The sequence below is a fragment of the Gymnogyps californianus genome, chromosome 1, assembly GCF_018139145.2.
Source record: "Gymnogyps californianus isolate 813 chromosome 1, ASM1813914v2, whole genome shotgun sequence".
NCBI classification, from domain to species: Eukaryota; Metazoa; Chordata; class Aves; order Accipitriformes; family Cathartidae; genus Gymnogyps; species Gymnogyps californianus.
In genome coordinates this window covers 66,499,927-66,520,003 of record NC_059471.1, presented here as the reverse complement: position 1 = coordinate 66,520,003, position 20,077 = coordinate 66,499,927, and the positions used below count along the sequence as shown (strand labels likewise).

Genomic DNA, 20,077 nt, shown 5'->3' with positions numbered 1-20,077 from the left:
CTGTTTCTAAAGAGCGCCAAGTTTCCCAGTAACTGCTTCATTCAGTTTTCTTCATCCTCCTCTTTTGCTACATGGGATTAAGTAAACACTGCAGAGCCAACAGCCTTGAAAGAGTTTATTTAGTGTAACACCTCCAACTGCCCCTGCTCAGCTGAGGGCTGCTCCAGCCCTTTATTCCTCTCCAGTCTGAGGAGCTAAATTACCCAGATGTGCCAGCAGCTGCACTACTCTAAAAGCATGCATGGCAATGAATGAATGTTGCCTTTTTGCCAGTGCAGTGCCAAGTAAGACCCTACCTTTCTAAGTTTACTGAGATATCTTTATACATTATGGAAGCACTTTCTGTAGGAAGTTAGGAAGACCGAAGACGGGAAGCATACAGGTGAGCAGGGAAAGAACTTGCTGCAAACAGAAGTAATACGGAAAGAAATGAAGTATCACTGTTATTCTCTTCTTTGGGGTGCTTCCCCAGGTATGTATAATTAAAGGAAAGGCCACACAAAGGAAACTAGTCCAACTCCTAAAAAAATGAAACCACAGTACTTTAAACATAGAAAAAAGTAGAAATTGGTGAGTGCTTGTTTTCGAAGATCACATATTGAAAGGTAAAATGATAATTAAATAGGTGGTAGAGTCTGGATGCAGAGATGTCATAGTCATATTCTCCCCCAGAGTTAGTATTCTGTATTTAAATACAGACATGAAAGCGATCCAGAAAACACACATCTTTTGTCTTCTCTTGTCATGGTCGTTTTCTTATCAAAGGAAATGCAGGGTGAGTTGTAAAATTAATTTCTCCCCTCCAAAAAAGTCTGCCCAACATTTTTTAAAGCTCAAACATTTGAGGTCTCCTAAAAAGTATTAAGACTTTAAATCAATCCCTTTTTGTGTGTGTTTAGATTCGGAGTATTAAGAAAAGTCCAAATTTTATTACATGTCCCACTTTGTAAAAATCACTCTTTCAAAAGAACAGGCTGTACACATAAAAGTTTAGCAGGTCTACCATTCAACAGTCAGGGCTGATTTAAAACATTCTCAGGAAATTATTCTGTAACAAAATGTGATATTTAACTGTCACTTATAATTGTTAATTTTACCTACAATCAGCAATCTAAAAAGTATTCAGAACAAAAAAAGTAGGGCATTTCCAGGACCATTCAATTTGATTGCACAGAATAAAACTGAAGTGCTTACCCCTGAGGAACAGGCTGACAAGTTTTATCACCGATAAAGGACAGAGTAGAAGGATGTCAACTTTAATTCGGAACTTTTTTTAATGGGATATATCTTAAAATTTGACTGCCCTTTTCCACTTGTACATCTTTTAAAATGTAGCATTCACTGGAACTTTAGGGTGACAGAAAGCTTTTCCCTGTTCAGAAAAGGAAACAGTGCAATACTCAGGGAACGCACTGAGGACATGGGAAAACGCCGTTTGTCATTGGTCTGGCTGAGCTGCCCACCTCCGGCAGACATGTCCCCCCAAGGCTACTTACTATGCTGCCCTGGGTGCTGGCCTCCCTCCTGGACTGCACCCCAAGCACTGTTAAAGGACTTGGCTTTGTCTTGATGCAGAAAAGGAAAATTTAAGAAGTCTCAAAAAACATCCAGGAACAGGAAAATAATTTCTAACAACCACAAGGGTATTTAGCCTGCAGCCTAAGAGGCCAAACCCCGAAGAAGATCTCAGTCTTGCTGCAGAACACTCACCCTCACCGCAGGTCCTTCAATGGTGCCTTTGTGTCTTTCACAACAGAGCTTGAAAAATTCTCTCTGTATGTTTCCTTAACAGGCCTATTCCCCCATCTATTTTATTGCATACAATCCTCAGTAACTAAAATACCATTATTTTCTTAGTCTGGTTATTTGTGTTGATGGATGCTTAATACAGGAGAGAAAGACCAGGTCAGGTCTCATCAAAAGTGGCAGGAGATTCCAAGTACGGAAAAAAAAAATGCCTCCGAAAAAAAGGCTTTTGCAGACAATGACAACTTTTTCATTTCTTGACAAGCAAAAATCACTATGTCCAGTTCACAATGATTTGGGTTTTTTTTTAACTAGAACATGAAATACTGAACATTTTCAGATCCCATCATTTTATTTCCATTTAATATTCTTCACAAAAGACGCTACTTCCCAAACCAGCCAAATTAAATTGACCTTTCCTGGGAGCTGGTCTGCACAATACCTCAGCAGATGAGGGAAAACGACTGCTCTTCAGTTTATAGTTTCTCCACCTTCATTATGGTAAAGCTGTCAGAAAGGAAAACGTCCTCTAGGCTTCTTTACGTTGTAAGCCACATCCAAACCACCATTTCATGCTTTCTTGAAACAGAAAGATTGAATTTTTGGTTTAATAGGCTTCTGAAAGTATTGCTGTTAGTTTTCGTGAAGGACCACAGTCCCGAATAGTTACTGCTTTTGAAAGAAAAATGTAAGCATGCATGTATACATTTCCTTGTTATTTTGGTTATGTACTGCTGTTGCTTTTTCATATTTTCCCTCCTTCACTCTTACAGCTACTTCCAATCCATAACAAGGATTCTTTTGTCAGTGACAAGCTTAATGCAATGCTGTTTATCTTCACTTTGTTTGCCTTTAAAATGCAGTAAAAAGAAGTGCTTTTTGACAAATCATCTATTACACATAAGAGGTTGCATGGGCTTCAATTTCAAATAATTTTTTAAGCTTTATAATGTCTGGATACTTTAAAAAACATCTTTTGAGTTGAATCAATCACAACCGCAACCAAGAGCTGGCTCCATAAATCCACAAAGATTAACACAGAGGGACAGGCTCACAGAGAGACTCATCCCCAGAGCACAGTACACCATTTCTTATTCCAACTCATGAGACATGTTTGTTTCCAACCCTACCCAATGCTGTCAGGTCAGCTGCACAGTTATTGATAACTAATAATGTCCAGGATGCACCAACTGGTGCACCAAAGTATCTTCAACACTGGTATTCTCAACAGTTGCTTTGTAATCACGCTGTTCTTGCACTGTATTCTGTTGTCCACTGAGTTATGTCATGTTTTATGAGTTCTGTACTCTTGCCATTTCTCAAGTTCTTCAAGTTTCTTTCTGCAAAGTTTTGCTCTCAGAGTTCTCCTCTTTACGAGACCAGTTTCAACGGGCTGAAAATGATTGGCTTCTTCAGCTGCCAGCTCCCCCCAGAGACTCAGCAGAATGTCAGTACCCTCCTGTCCCACACTTCTGCCACGTACCCGTCTGCATTTACTCATCAGATGTAACTACCACATCAAGACTGAACTGTAGCACAGAGTTCCCTCAAAAGCTCAGTAGCTGAATGCCTACTGAAACACAGTGGTACAACTTGGATGTGCTGATTCAAAGGGCATATCTACAATGCCAGTTTTGGTTCCGCTCCAGTCAGATGTTATTTATGACAACATTGAAAAAAAATTATTACTTAATAAAAAAATTCAGAAGTACACAAAAATTTCCAAGAAAGGAAAGGAAAAATACATGAATGTGTCAGACAAAAAACACAGCATCTCACACTATTTCATTCTACATGGTCATATACTTGTCATAGCATACAATGCTTCTGCGTGATTATAGTCAGGATGTTAGGCCTGGAAAGGACTTCAAGGAAAGAAAGAATTATGGTACCACATGCCCCTTTCCAAAACAGCAGATGTATAATGGACCAGCCACCAATCATGTTCCTGTATAGTTCATGGCAATGCCTGGATCTCCAAAGGAGAACATTTTGATCCTCTTTACCATTCCCACCTGTGTACCCAAGAGGAAGCGTATTTTCAGAGACAAATACTGTGAATGCATCAGCAGAGCACAGACTAGCAGCAGGGAGAACAGGGAGGCTAGAATTATGGAATATGATTTAAAAGCTGCAATTCCAAAGGGCAGCATATAGAGGAGGCTTGAGATACCATGCACTGGAAGGCCTGACTTGAAACTTTAGCTATATCACACCAACACACATAAAGGGAAAAGTCTCTGGTCCCTAGAGACTGATCTGCATTAGCATCCCCCTAAGAGCCATTTACTTCCTTCAAGATCTTGACCAACACTTTAGAGAAACAAACAGGCATTAAGGAAATAGTCACCTTTGCATCTGTGGTTATTAGTACGGTTGGATCTGCCATTGCTAGGATCACCTGCTACAAAAGCAAAAATCACTAAGCAACTTTGGCTGAAAGGCTCTACTGGGTAAACACAAAGAAATGCATAAAAATAAACAACCCAGCAAATAATGTTTGAAATGATGTTATCAAATACAGAAGTCAGACATTCTTTCACTATCCAAAAGCTTTCCATAACGCAATGTTACCTGCAAAAACTCTTATCCTACTTCCTCTTTCTAAATATCAGATTTCTCTTCACTGTCACATGTATGTGCGAATGGGATGTCCTGTAGAGTAATTAGCAGTGGTGTGGTAATGGGCTGCAGGCAAATAGCTCTCAAAAAGTAGACCTAGTTATGTTACTAGATAGTTTAATTTCATTGCTTTCAGGGGATTAGGCAGCATGCTGCTCAAGGAACTGCACTGCTTGCTTTACAATAGAATAAATATTTTTGTATTCATTTTCTAGTTTTTTAAATGTGTAGAGGCAACAAGGAGGGGTAGGGTAGGATTCGGAAGATAGATCATGAATAACAGCTGACATACAAATAATTCTTTCACTCTACTTCTATCCCTTTCCTTCCTCTCCCCCTGACATTTGCAAAAGAGTATTTAAAACTAAAGACTAGTTTCTGATGGAAAAGACAGTATCTGCCCGCTCTCCCCACCTCCTCAATCCCCAAATAGGCTGTTTGTACATCCAGAGCACATGGACCATTCTAATGTAATATTAGTAACTTAGAGCACCCAAAGCAAATAGCAATAAAAGGAGGTCCATGAAAACTTCAAGTCCTTTCTAGAGAGAAAACTCTTTAAAAAGATATACCTCAGCAATGACAGGCAACATTATTCATGGGGGGAACACAATAAGGTCTTAGATTCAAAGCTTGTTTAATACTCATGAATAAAATCCCAAATGCAAAGGGCCTAGTGACTAAACTTATGTATAATTTCATGTGAACAGCTGCCTCCTTTTAGAGAGGAAAAGGAGTTTATGAAACATTTTAAAGCCTATTTTAGCAAGCAATCCCACCATGGAATCACTGCCAGATGTCTCTATAATATTTGACAAGCTACAGCCAATGTTTTGTCAACATGTGTTAAGTGTTTTTCTATACAGCATAGTCTTCTCAGTACTATGTGTTATTTTTCCAATATATATGGGAAACCGTTTTATTAACAGAAAGACAGTCACAAATGTGACTTCCACCTCATGTACTTGTGACCCAGGTATACACATGGAGCTATGTTAAACATACCTACCCAAAACCAATCTAATTCTTATGCAATACTTGCTTAATAGAGCTTCTCTTTCTTTAAGTAATGCAAGTAAGTTTTAAATTAATTCTTCTGATATAATTACACAACCACACCATTGCACAGATTTGTTTTTAGCTTGAACAGTTGAAGCTAATCATAAGCATCACTCAAATCTTCTAACACAATATATGAAATCATACTCCTCTCACAGCCAGAACAAAAATACTAATCTGTGAGAACACATACATGTATCCCATATTGAATTACTTAAATAAACTACAAATAAAACCAATGTCCTGCCAAAATTCTATTATGAGGCAAATGTACCAGCAATTCCTTTCAGCAGCGCTCTGATATCCAACTCCAAAAAACAGCTAAGACTGCAACAATATCCAAACAATAGCACCGAGCTTTAAATAAGTGTTCAGAAAACTAGAAGCTGTAAGTAAATATATACACACAAACACACAGAGAGTCCATGTTTAGGCTTGTAAATACCAACCTTTCTTGTTGTTCTGTCCAAAATCCAAAGCATGTTGCACATCTCTTTCGATCGGGTGTTCTATGCGAGAACAGCATAAATGACACAGCATTTGAGAAACAGACGTAGTAAAAAGGTCCAAGTGTGCATGTTAAACTCTTCTCAAATGCAGTAAAATTGACAGGCTCAGTGCAGTGCATTTAGCTTTTGTGGTGAATTTGTTTCCAAGGAAACGATTAGCTGCAGATGTTTTACCATATAACAGGGCAAGAAAATTCAGCAGTGAGATTACTTGTTTACTCAGTATTTTATTCACACATTTTTTCTGATCAATAACAAACTATTCCTCAAACTCTGTTAGAAGACCAGACTGCATTAAAAAATAATTTAAAACAGCTTCCTCTACACATAACCTTACTGAACAGGTGCTGCTAAAGAAGCACACCACCTTTAAATGTTTTCCTCTTTATCCTCTTTCAGTCTCCTCTCCCAAAGTGACCTGCCTCCCCTGCTTTATCTCCTTCAATAAAAGTGCACAAAACCTACCCTGTATCATGGGTTTTCATCCTAAAAGGTGCTCCAGCCCCAGCTTCCAAGGAACAATGCTGACTTGGAGAGGTTACAGGAATGCCTATTCTTACCACATGGCATAGCTTTGCAAAATCGTATCATGCTATAGCAATATCACCATGACTGACATGATTTATGCTTCTAAGGATGAAAGTAGAAAATATAAATATTTAGTAAAACCATAATGGAGATGCAAGGCAGAAAATCCACTTCCCCTGCAGTTCTTCCACAGGACATTAAACCTATAACTCACAGTTACACACGCTATGCTTACTTCTCATTTATGCTGCAGATTCTCAGGCCGATATATATAAATGAAAACATTATGGGCACTGCATTTTTTTTTTTTTAAATTAGACCTATTTTCTCTGGATAAGATACTGGACTATTTACCATACCTTCTGAGCTCTGAAATCTTTTTTCCCCAGTGCCCTCTTTCAGTGTTATTGATTCAACAGCAACATCTACTGGGCATGGAAGGGCAAGATTCAATTTCTTAAAAGAGATTAAAGTGCCAGGCACAGTAGCAGAAAACACTTACAGCATCTGTCTCTGGATACTTTTGCATCCCAGTCACTGCGAAACCAGAACTGAAAGGAACAAAACTTTTAAATATGCATTTGCTCTCTACTCAGCCCTCCAAAAGGGAAACAAACCCAACAAAAAGATGGATAAAAGAATAGCAGTGACTTATGGTTGTCATTTGGAGACAATATATTTATATTGCATGTTCTAGGAATATTAGATACTCCGGGCTAACAGAACCAGTTGACAGGAATTCTGCCAGTAAAAGTACTGAAACAATCTTTAACTTCATGCAGTGAAGAGGTTTATTATTCACCTTTTTGCTCTTTAAATCTGTTTTCCCTCTTCATTAAACAATTACACAGATTTAAAAAAAAAACAACAAAAAACACAAACAACTAAACAGCAGTGACTAATAACCAGCCAAATCAGACCGAGCAGAAGTTCTCCAAAACTTCACAGAGAACAAGATGATCACATGTGGACCTATTAAATGCTAAGAACAAGGATCCCAAAGGACTTTGGCCTAATGACACCCAGCATTTGCCTTCCATAATAGAATCTACTGGGGTCTAAATCCCCTAAGTGGAGCACAAAAAGAATTGAGGCCTTGTGAGAGGGACATAGTACAATCCACATTTCTGGCAGGCTCCATCTAAGCAAACCAAAGACAATGACAGAGGGATAGCTCAGCTCCATCCCTCTTTCTGCAGACTGGTGTTTCATTTGCCTGCTGAAAGGCACACATCATGATCAGGGCTCACAATCACAGCCCTTGCCTGGCTTCCGACATCTACGCAATTCCTTCTTTTAAAATGCAATCAGATGACAACAGGAGCCTTACTCCAAGCACTGATTACGCATCACACATCAAGTGATTATTTATTAGATGTATAAATGCTAATGGAAACAGAGAGCAAAACTCAAGACTACCATTTTACAAGTTAGGGCCTCACTCAGTCGTCAGGGAACCAGGTTTCCCCTTGCTACCACCCCCTCTAGTCTAGTGAATCTTGACTCCTTCAAGACAGTGTGTTTACCCAGGAAGAGCCTGGCAGCCGGTCAGCTGAGGAGGAAACTGAAGAGCACTCTCTTTTTCTGGGCAAGTGCTCCAATCACTTCGCTACGACGTATGTCGGGAACCCCAACGCCTCTGTATCCAGCCTGCATGAAGCTGACCGTCTTACCTTTTGAGCAGCTCAACAAGGTGTATACTGGGCACACGTAGCAGCTCAAGAGCATGGCACACACCAAAGAGCAGACAGCCTTCTCAAGAAGGCAGCAGCTCTGGGGAAAGTCAAGGGGACCCATCAACCCCAGGTGGCTCAATCCTCACCAGAAAAACTACTGAAGGAATTACGAAGAGAATGAGGGATACCCTCTTGGACTTAAACCCCTAAACGCTACCGAAGTCCCCCAAACATTGGCACTGTTCTCTCCCGTATGCTGCTGGTGAGCCTCTTCCTTTGCAGCGCGGTGAACAAAAGGAAGCCCAACAGTCCCACTGGAGCCCCACTAGTTGGTAAAACAGGAACACAACCCAGCTGCTCCCTTTGGGACCAGTCCTGGCCACACACACATATGCTATTGTGATACCTTCTACAATCTCATTTATAGCCTTCCTATGTAAATGTGTTTTGCAACAGTGAAAACGGCAGGCACAGACGATTTCTGTGGAATGAAATACGCCAGGGTACGCGATACACCACATCATACTATTGCTCAGAGCTGAAATTATACAAAAGCACACTACAGCACACAGATGGTACAACAAATTTCAATATATAGTATGGTTCTAGAACATATAATATACATTCTAAAATGAGAGGTGTTGCTCAAAATAAGCAATAACAGGGAGGGGGAAAAAAGTAAAACAGCTTCCTTAACATGTGTAATGGGGCATTTTTGCAGTATTTTTTCCCCCACTCCTCTGACTGCAAGCCCTGCCTATGTGGAAAAAGAAACTTCTAGGATTTCTCCTGGAAAAAACCTCTCCTCAACACACAGAGTGAAGAGGGCTTCAGGCAGCATTAAAAGAGCTGACTCTGCTTCTAAGCCCACCAGCCTTGTTCCAGTCGGATTTTTTGGCAAGTCCTGACAGCATTACAGAGGTCCCCAGTACCTTCTCTGCACATACACAACCTCATGCACGTATCCACACACCTTACTGGAAACAGAAGCTACTGGCAAGACTGCCTGGTTTTTCAAGGACTTGCTCCCCACCTCAGAAACCTCAGCAGAATCGCCATTGATGTGGTTTCCCTGGAACCTTCACCTTTTGGACAGGTCTCCTTGGCAGCAGTTAATCCCAGGCAGCTTATTTTCCACTCAATCCATCATTTTCAGTGTAGCTCTTTTTCCCCAAGGTGATTTTTGGATGGAAGTCACACGTGCCGCAGGGCTACCAGAGCCTTCCCTCCCTCCCTCCACACACTTAGTAATTAACAAAAGTACATTTCCCCAGGTAACCCTTTGCAAAACAGGTCACACAAATTTGACAGCAGAAAGCTTAAAGTGACAGACTCCAGATGCAATAGCAAATTTATTTCCCTTCTCTCTCTATAAAAAGTTGTTTAGTAATGGTCAATGGAAAATATATTAATCTGTTCAATAATTAGTTGAGATGACATTTAAGACTACAAGCAATAATCTAATTATGTGCAACAAATAATTTTAAAGAATCACAATTTTTCTAATGTACCTTACGATCAACAAATAGGCTTAAGCAGATCTGATAAGCTGAGCTGAGAAAATAAAACTGCTCACTAAGTAACTTAAATTGCATGTCCAAATTAAATAATCTCTCTTTAGCCTCTAGCAATTAAAACAAACACAATATCTTTAGCTGGAGGAAAAGGTTTTCCTTTGACAGCTGGCCATTTAACCAATTCTAGTCAACTCTAAACCAGCACAATTTTCAACAGCAAAGAAACCCAGCCAGACCAGTATGCATCTAGTCTGCAGTTTGTACCTCTGAATAATGAACAAAAGGAGTTCCCAGATAGCTGTCTATTTTCAGTGGAAGGAAGACTTCTATGGACCTTACTTGTGGACATGAACACCTGTTGTAGCTATAGCAAAATGCAAAAATAGACTTGAAAAAAACAACTTTATTTCATTATTTTCCAACACTTCTGTTATCAAAGCTCTCTCCTCCTATGTAGCGATGGTTTGATTTTCTAAAACTCAGAGTTGATTAACCCCAGCAAATCTGTGCATTTGCATGAAACAGCCCTGAGTAATTCCTCAGTGCCAGAGGCAACAACTGAACCCAACATCTAATGTGGGTATTGGCTAGAACAGAGGCAAAGCAATTCATTTCCATGGCAAACGGTCCAGCTGGAAGCTGACTGGTGAGTCAATTTTTACCCTACAGATATGTAGGTGACACTGAAATTACATTAAGGCAGCATGCGGAACCTTGTAGCTCAGATGGTTTCTATTGCACCCGTGCAAGACCTAATGTTTACATTCACAACTTCTACGTCTTCATGGCCTTAGGAGCAAGTGCCAAATCCAGCAAGCAGTCTGCCATTACAGAAGCAGAGGAGGCAACAAGCAAGGAAGAACTCTAAACTTGTGATGCGACTGCTCCTCATTACACGGGGGGCACATCAGAGGCATGAGATGTCTAAGGTCATGCACTACCCTGTCAGAAGAATAAGCCAGTTTCTATAATAGAGTTTGTTTTTTCCTGTTTAGATATTATAATCAAGCAGATTTACAAAGATATCCACTGCCTACAGATGCAGAAAAATGAGATTTACAGAATGCCTAAACAGGTTAGACATGTAACTCCTCCTGAATTTCAATTACACTGCTGCTTAGGCACTTCTCCAATTTCTTTGGAGCCACCTGAGGCACCAAAAGCACAAAGGTACTCATGTCAGGGACTAAACAGAATTGACAAAGCTTTCCTACTTTAGTTTCAGCAAGTATCTAATGTTTCATCCTGCATGGAGAATATCTGAAAAGTGAAGCATGATTTAAATCAAAAGAGAAAGATTCATTACATGCAGAGGTATCACAAAAGCTATTTATTTTCATAATAAACTAAATGTTATCGCTTTCTCTTCTGATTAAACAGCTATATATTTCAAGTAGATTATAAACAAAAGGACATCTAATATTAAAATATATAAACCCAAGAAAGTTGTATTAACTTTCACTAGCTTAATGTTGCTAGAGAATAATTTCATACCTCTCTACACAACATAAAAATGCCACTATTTGAGGAAACTCCAAATTTCAGTTTACATGCACCACATCTTACCATGAAAGTGTTCTGAACACCATGCAGACAAAGCAGGTATAGCTTCCCCCTAACTTAATCCAAAAAGTCCTTGCTTCTTTGTACAGTGTATTGGTGTTTGCCTCTCCCTTGGCAAGGAGCTCTCCAAGCACAGAACAGGCAGCGAAATGAAGGCAGGCAGACAGGCTGGCAGAGCTCCAGCTGTACCTCCCAGGTTCATGCGATCTCACAGCTTACAAGGAACCCCAGCGAAACTCTTTCTGAAAAGCAAAAGACTCTCTAGGAAATAGGAGAATAGAAAGGGAAAAATAACAAATGCTGTGGCTGGGCTGCTTATTACAACAGAAAACAGGGAAAAAGTAGAAGGAAGTGCAACAATGCAGCAAAGGTATTTCCAATCCACCTAATACGCCTTTAAAAGTTGCAATGGATCAGTATAAGCCACTGCACCACACAGTACTTGGAACATCTCCCTAAAATCTTTCCCAATTGGGTTCAGGGAACTTTGAAGAAAAATTAAAAATGCTTTCATGCCTTCACAATAGCTGCAGATGGTACCATCGGTTCTTCAGCTTTATCTTAGTGGCCTGGCCAAAAAAGAAAAAAAAAAAAAAAGAGAGAGAGAGAGAGAGAGAGGAAAAAAAAAGATAAAAAGATGACTAGCAGTTAATAAAGGCTAAGAGTAATTTCAGGCAGCACCATTTCCTGAAAATGTCTTTTTTTTTTTTTTTTTTAAAGCTGCATTCTTTCTCTGTTACTGTATGAAATACCCACACAGGCAGGAGAGCAAACAGCAGTTGAACTGAAAATTCATCAAATGTGGCACCAAATTACAGACATATATATATATATATATATATGCACGCATACATACACACAAACACTCTGAATTTTATTGCTGACATTACTGAAATACCTCTCCGTAGCTCATTTTTAGCTGGCAATGCCTTTTTACACTAATGGAGCTTTTCTGCTCTAACTTCTTGAACTGAATGCTACAACAAGAAGTTATTTTTATATATTCCGTATTTGCTGTAATTCCCAGGAAAGAAGGAATTAGAGTAAGATGTTTAATATTAATTTCATTTAAGAGGCTGGTTAACCTGCATAGCTTAGAAGTCTTAAGACGAAAATCCTGACAAGACTCCTACTGATTTTAATCAGGCTGGGATTTCATTGCTCTATTTCTTGAAGCAGCAACACAATACAGATGAGGTTTACCATGCAAAGGTTCTCCTTTCCATGTTGTTAGATATTCCAATTAGCTTTAAACGTGTCTCATTTTGAGGAGTTAAACTCATCAGAATTTGCCAAATTCCTTCAGTAGAAATTCAGTTTTAATAAAAAGCAGCTCTTTTAACTAACACATAAAAACACCGGCTCATAAACATGTGCTGAGACCGATACCAGTCCTACAGCAGCCGGTAAAGGAACAGGTCTGTAAAGACATTTATTTATAGAATCGAGTTCCACTGTAAGCAAATAGCCTCTAACACTGAGAAATGCTACCTGTGCACACATAGGATCTGCTGTATCACTTGGACATGCACTTCACATCAATTAAACTACTAGTACCAAACAGAAAGCTCAGCATGGATATACTTAAAAGCTCCGACAGTAAAATCCAGCCAGTCCTTTAGGGACAACCCACTGCCACCATGCAAAGAGAAGTGTACAGCAAAACAAATACTTTTCTCTGCCAACAGTTATGGTGATCCCAGTTCTATGTTCATAAAAAAGAAAATAAATCCCAAGTCCCCCACTCCTTGAGCATGACGACAGATACCACCAGGGACAGCAATAGCTCCCAGCTCTGTGCTGGACCACGTATCACTAAGTGGCTTGTGTATTACAGCTTAGGGACTCCTGCCCTAGCTGGCTTGTTTTTAAAGGCAGAAAAGGTCATGGGCTATTTAGCATCTGCAGGGACAGGCTGAGAAGTCTACAATGCCATCTTCATTCCACAGCAGATGTACCAATGTTAATCAAATGACAGCACACTTGTCATTCCCATGAAAAAGCGGTCTTGTTGCGTATGAAATTCTAACACAGAAGAAATCTCCAACTGCATCACAAATTTTGGTCTTAACTTGATGTGGTGGGTTGACCCTGGCTGGATGTCAGGTGCCCACCAAAGCCGTTCTATCACTCCCCCTCCTCAGCTGGACAGGGGAGGGAAAATATAACAAAAGGCTCACGGGTCCAGATAAGGACAGGAAGAGATCGCTCAGCAATTAGTCACGGGCAAAACAGACTCGACTTGGGGAAAAATTAGTTTAATTTATTACTAGTCAAATCAGAGCAGGATAATGAGAAATAAAACCAAATCTTAAAAACACCTTCCCCCCACCCCTCCCTTCTTCCCAGGCTCAACCTTACTCCTGAATTCTCTACCTCCTCCCCCGCAGCAGGGGGATGGGGAATGGGGGTTTGGGTCAGTTCATCACATGCTGTTTCTGCCGCTCCTTCCTCCTCAGGGGGAGGACTCCTCACACTCTTCCCCTGCTCCAGCATGGGGTCCCTCCCACGGGAGACAGTCCTCCACGAACTTCTGCAGCATGAGTCCTTCCCATGGACTACAGTTCTTCACGAACTGCTCCAGCATGGGTCCCTTCCACAGGGTGCAGTCCTTCAGGAACAGACTGCTCCAGCGTGGGTCCCTCGCGGGGTCACAAGTCCTGCCAGCAAACCTGCTTCAGCATGGGCTCTTCTCTCCATGGGTTCACAGCTCCTGCCAGGAGCCTGCTCCAGGGCAGGCTTCCCATGGGGTCACAGCCTCCTTTGGGCATCCACCTGCTCCGGTGTGGGGTCCTCCACGGGCTGCAGGTGGATATCTGCTCCACCATGGACCTCCATGGGCTGCAGGGGGACAGCCTGCCTCACCATGGTTTTCACCACCACGGGCTGCAGGGGAACCTCTGCTCCGGCACCTGGAGCACCTCCTCCCCTTTCTTCTTCACTGACCTTGGTGTCTGCGGAGTTGTTTCTCTCACATATTCTCACTCCTCTCTCTGGCTGCAATTGCTGCTGCGCAGTAACTTTTTCCCCTGTCTTAAATATGTTATCCCAGAGGCGCTACCACCATCGCTGATGGGCTCAGCCCTGGCCAGCGGCAGGTCTGTCTTGGAGCCAGCTGGCATTGGGTCTGTCGGACATAGCAGAAGCTTCTAGCAGCTTCTCACAGAAGCCACCCCTGTAGCCCCCCCCGCTACCAAAACCTTGCCATGCAAACCCAGTACACTTGACATTTTAATTTTTTTTTTTTGAGTATGCAAACAACCTCATCAAAAATACTTGGTAGAATATTCATAGCCTCATTTTCTACATACACCTGTGTCGTGTTAGCTGTATTAATCTAGTTTATAAGTAATCCCTTGAAAAAAGCTTTTCAAGTTGTTACTTAAGGTATGCTGTAACGTACACAGCTTTGCAAATTAAAATTAAAATTCTGGTAAGATATTGAGTATGATAAATCTTCTCGGAGAATATAAAACAGCTCCAAGAATCAAGGAACTTTCCAAATATATTGCATAAATGGAGGTCTTCCCCCAAAAATGCACTGGCACTCTTTTACCTACCAATAAAAGCAGCTTCTAAGACATCATTTGAAGTTTCTTATTTTTTTACTTAAGATTTTTAAAAGGTGGTATTTGTAGACATCAAGGAATAGAACGGACTTGATCCAAACAGCATTAGCTATTGTTTCTCTGAAAAGTCATTTAATTTGAAACAGTATAATTATTATAACAATGAACACCTACAATGTTTCCCTCATACATTGCTACTGAAATCTTATATTTCTACAGTTGTGACTAGTGGAAGCAAGGGGCTAATGAGTATAACTGGAGTTACCAGGATGTACAGGTGTTTAAAAGACAGCACATTGTTGGTTTTTTTCCCCCCTCTAACGCAGGTGATAAGTTATCAGTGGTCTTGATAATGTAACCTGACCACACTGTACCAGACAGTGATGTAGTAGCAGCTATATAATTCAGTCAAAGCTGTTAGCTTCAGTAATGCCATTGAGCAGTGCCTAAAAGGTGTTTACGTATGGAAAATAATGCAATGTAACATTTTGAGATGATACCAAGCACATTTCTTTCTAAAAGCACGTGAATGTAACGAATGAGCATTTCAAGTGCCTGTGAGTGCAACAGCTGATGGTGTGTTTTGCAGCACTGTTACAAGTGTTAGAATCGGCACATCACAGTCACTCAGCTGTCTTTTCAGCTGCCTTGTAATTTCTCATGCAAAAATTCTAACAATCATGTAAAATGGTAAAAAGACACCCATTTTATAAATTAAAATGGTTTAAAAAAAATTTCTACTCATGAAGTACGTCTCCTCAGATAAGTTTGGACCAAGGAGACTTCAGACTTCAGTCAGCAGTCACCTGTATCCTTGGATTCCTCAAAACCTGGGCAGAGTCATGATAGTCCCCTCATGGCTGTTTGCCACAACATCAGCAATTACCGTTCCCAAGACGTCACACTAGCAAATCTGGATACCACAAAAGGTTTCCTCTGCTTCAGCATCATGGCAGGAGGCTAAAAAACTCTGTGTGAAAAGATGATATTCCAAACAGATCTAAACTGAACAGAGGAAAAACCAAACAAACAAAGAAAAAGTGTCATATCTTTGGAGGGGACTGCCTCCAGAACAGAAAAGCCCCATTAAAAAAAAAGAATGTTGTTTTTATGTAAACAAGCCTCCAAGCAGAGCACTCCTGAAGTCCAACCCCAAACAGGTAGAAACAGGCACTGAGAAATTCTAGAAATACTGGATTTTTAAATTTTTTTTTATTTTTAAAGACTCATGACTGTCTTCCACGCCTCCATTCTTTCTCCACAATCTTTCCATTTTCCAGCCTCTTCTGAAGACAAGAGGGGGAAGGATGTATTGCACACAAAATATGAAATGAGGCAAGAGCACACACAAGTTGGTCGGACATTATCATGCTTCCATCTCGGTTGTGCTCTGCCTCAAGCTGAATTTTGCGTGCTTCTTCATCTATCACTTTCAAGCTAGGCTTTTAAGCCTTCCAAGATGCAACACGTTCTCTCTGTGTGTAAACTCACAGACACAATGAAGACCTGATCTTAATTATAACTTCTAGGAAAACACTGCAGTAAAAATATTGCTATTAATATAGTATCAATGGCATAGCAGATGAGTTCCTGGGGAGGGGGAGGGAACAGAGGCATTAAAACTTCAGCAACAGCAACATATGGTTTAACTAAGAAGGGCAGCAAGATGCTCTCCATCCTACAGTATTATTAGTCTGCATGAGAGACTAAGACCCCTCACATTTGCTTACAGAAGCCGAAAATAGAGAAGGGAAAAGACTCCAACAACATTGCTGGAGTTTATTTTCCGCAGCAGCATTTCTCTTTCTGCCTTTTTCCCCACCAGAAGACTATAAGGCTTAGCTTCACAGAACAAGGCAGTATGGCTTTCTTTACCAACCACAAAAATACTTGCTTCTTTTCCTGAAATAAGTATTTGAACAATTTGTTAAAAAAAAAAAAAAATCAAAACCCAATAAAATGGCCACAAACACAATGATTCATTCAATCCCCAATACTAGCAACAGTATTAGTTATAACACAGAAAGAGCTTTCATACTGAATTTAGTTTTAAAGTTTAATAACTTTAACAGAAAAATATCTGCAACTAAGTTTATCATGCCTAGCTCTGGGAAAGCTCCTTTCCCAGTCTATACACTGTTCTCTTCTTCAAGTCAAAAGACAACAAACACACATTTTTTGAAAACTACGTCCCACTTTTTCCAGTCATAAAGAGTATTATCAGGTGCTTCTCAGTTTTGATTAACAGCTTGCAATTCAGCTGTCAAGCCAGGCATGGATGTAATCCTCAATGAAAAGTCTGCCACATTTTGGGCCAGGAAATTTAGTCCAGAACTTCTTCCACTAAACCTCATATCCCCTTCACACGGACTTCAGTGACAGAAGGACAGCAGCCACAGCTAAAAGGTGAAATTAGCATAGCCAAGTATGTGCAGGTTATTATAGGCAGTCCCATGCCTATGAAGTATGTATATACACTCAGTTCCTGGTCCGCCTTCACTGCTTTCATTCTGAACTGTGAAGCTTACTAAGCTTCCTTTGTAGATCAACCAGTCAACTGTTGATTCACTGTTACATCAACAGAGAATACCTTAGTATTAGAATACTAATATGAATCATTCTGTAGTAGCACCAACATCATTAGCTCATCCAGGCTGAAAGAATGAGCTTTTTTTCTTTTATGACAAAGGAGTCATATCCTGCCTTGTAATTGTATATTAAATGCAAAACTGCATTTTAATGAATTTCACCTTTCCGGTTTTGGATTATCTTTCCAGCTTAGAGAGGTTTGCATGAATATGTGTAGATATTTTTTCATTACATAGGAGGCTTTTTAAAAATTTATTTAACAAAATGGAATGAAGATGTGTTAATAAAGACCAATTGCTATCAGATGCAACTACTAATGAAATTATAGAATTATAGTCCATCTGCACTAGTACCAAGGCAAAGGTCACATAGTTCATATATGAATGCAACAACCTCCTGCATGGGTAAATATAAGATCAGATGGTACAGGAAAAAAATGTATTCTTAATCCCTGTAACTACAAACTAGCACTCACTACAGTTTTCCGGTTATGGACCACGGCAACAAAAGCAATGTGATAAGGTGCAGAGGTATTTTGTACTTGCTTCTCAGCAGTTTCTCTAGAGTATGATTTTAAAACTGTAGGAAGGTAGGTCAGGTTTCTCTGGGATAACTATTTTTTGCTAATCAATTAATTTATGGAATTATTTTAATTCCTTATAACAAGCATCAGTCCTCCTGAGTAAAGGTCTTCACTCTTCACTGGCTGCTACTAAACGTTTGTTTTTATGGTGACATCACCCTCCTCCAAGTGAATACTCAGCTATTCCTTTATTTGGGCTCCCTGTCCTACTCCCATTGCTAGTGATGAGACACCATTGCTAAAATTCTTAAAGCCATCAGTCCTCCTTTTAACACATTTTGGCAACCAGCTGGACAATTTTCAAAATAGACTATTTTTCTCACCTGCTGTGCCTTCTGGCACCTCCTGCTTATCTCGCACAAGCTGCATGACATCTGACACCACAACCTGATGGTTCGTATCTTCTTCTTTCTCTTCATTAGACTGGTTGGCTGTTGCAAAACAGTTGCAGCTTCCAGTTTCTTTGCACGGGATCAACCTCCAATACCAGTAGTCAGACATGAAAATGCTGTAAGTAGATTTCTGAAATTTAAAAACAAACAGAAAATCATTTTCTGCAAGTAGTAAGAAAAAAGAAACAGACAAAAAAAGACCCCTGTATTATTTAGCACCAGATCTCCCAGGAATCACCCATGAAGGATAAAGCACTCTCTCTTGTCACTTACTACATTACTTCAACAGAAGAGAGGATTTCCAGATAAAACACTCTTCTTCAAATATTACTGCAAGGTGCATCTTCTTCCCAGTTTAAAGACGTAATTTTGTTTTATTTTAGCCAAAATACTGCCAGTTTCCTCAGTTCTTCCTTTGCCTGTTTCCAGACTTTTAGGCTTTGCAACACTCGTCAGAGGACGGGTAATGCAGTTAAAAGCAAATCGCCCAACTCTTTCTATAGCTGCTGAACCCAATGGGTTCAGAGCACACATCCTCCTTGTCACACAGGTAGCGGCAAACAGTTACAGCTGTACTAAAGCATATGCTGCTTGTAAATAATGTATGTAGTACATGGTATGTACTTTTAAGCTGCACGTGCCTCTGCTACTGTCTGACATGTCACGTGCAGCAAGGGGCACAAGCATGCACATGCAGGTACCTAAACAGCACGTGCACGTGGGTTTTAATGAAAGAAGCATTTCATAGCACTTCAATGTTTTTTTAGTTCTGTCGGAGCAAGGGGGGTTCTTTCAATTACCCTTACACTTCAGACATTAAATAAATAGATTTTACTTCTTAATGCCACTTAGCAAAGTTTAAAGTTTTCCTGTCCAGAACTTCTCCTTTTTACCCCAAGAACTGGGGCAGAGACATGGAAGTCTCCTCTGAAGGAGACAAAAATCCCAGAAACTTCCAGTAGTTTTTCCCCTGCTCCTGTGCAAGGTGAACTGAAAAGCAGCTGGATCTATGCTTCAGTAGTCAGCAAATTACTCTAGGAATAAATTTTCAATTTATTGCCTTTCCTTAAGGAATGGAAGCTCCTGAAGATAACCAGAAATAATTATATCCAAACATGCAGTTAGAGACACACATTTATGACCTTAATCCTACTTTAATTAATTAGTTTTCTGACCCACTCATCATCTTTATTTTGATTTTAAGAGCAGTAATGTGAACTTAGTTTTTAAGCCAACAGCTCAGGGACTCAGAAGGCAAAGAAGTTGGGGAAAAAAATATGGGAGGGCTGAGACATAACCACTACGTATGTTTTTCATACTTCAATGAAGAGAGGCAGCTCAGAGACATTCACAATATTGACTTGACCAAGACTGCCTATAAAAAGGAAAACATTAAAAAAAAGGGGGGGGGAACAGGACGACCCAAAAAACCCAACTTACTCTTTTGTCTTAAGAGCTAGTATAAAATGTTCCAAATAGTCACATCATCCCTGACGGATATATGTCCACTTGGATCACTGCAATGATACTGCAGACACAAGTAGTTTTTCTTATTATTTCAAAACATCCAAAGATAAACTAATGCCCTCAATCAGCATAAAACCTAGGCTAATGTACCAAAAAAACCCCCAAACCTCCATTTGACATCTACAAGTCTAAACAACTGCTCCTGAATCTCAGTTTTGCATGCTAAAACCAATACTGCTTGTAGGTTTAGGTTTTTC

The 20,077-nt window shown here is 40.1% G+C and overlaps 1 protein-coding gene across 2 annotated transcripts in view; it reads right to left on the bottom strand.

The window, feature by feature from the left end:
* MCF2L (MCF.2 cell line derived transforming sequence like) overlaps positions 1-20,077 on the bottom strand; it is a 167,333-nt gene that overhangs the window by 140,539 nt on the left and 6,717 nt on the right. For both annotated transcript variants that reach the window (XM_050895905.1, XM_050895914.1), the window contains exon 2: positions 18,285-18,483. In XM_050895905.1, the coding sequence (XP_050751862.1) occupies positions 18,285-18,462 (178 nt within the window). In that variant the 5' untranslated portion in view covers positions 18,463-18,483. The remainder of the gene's footprint in view (positions 1-18,284; positions 18,484-20,077) is intronic.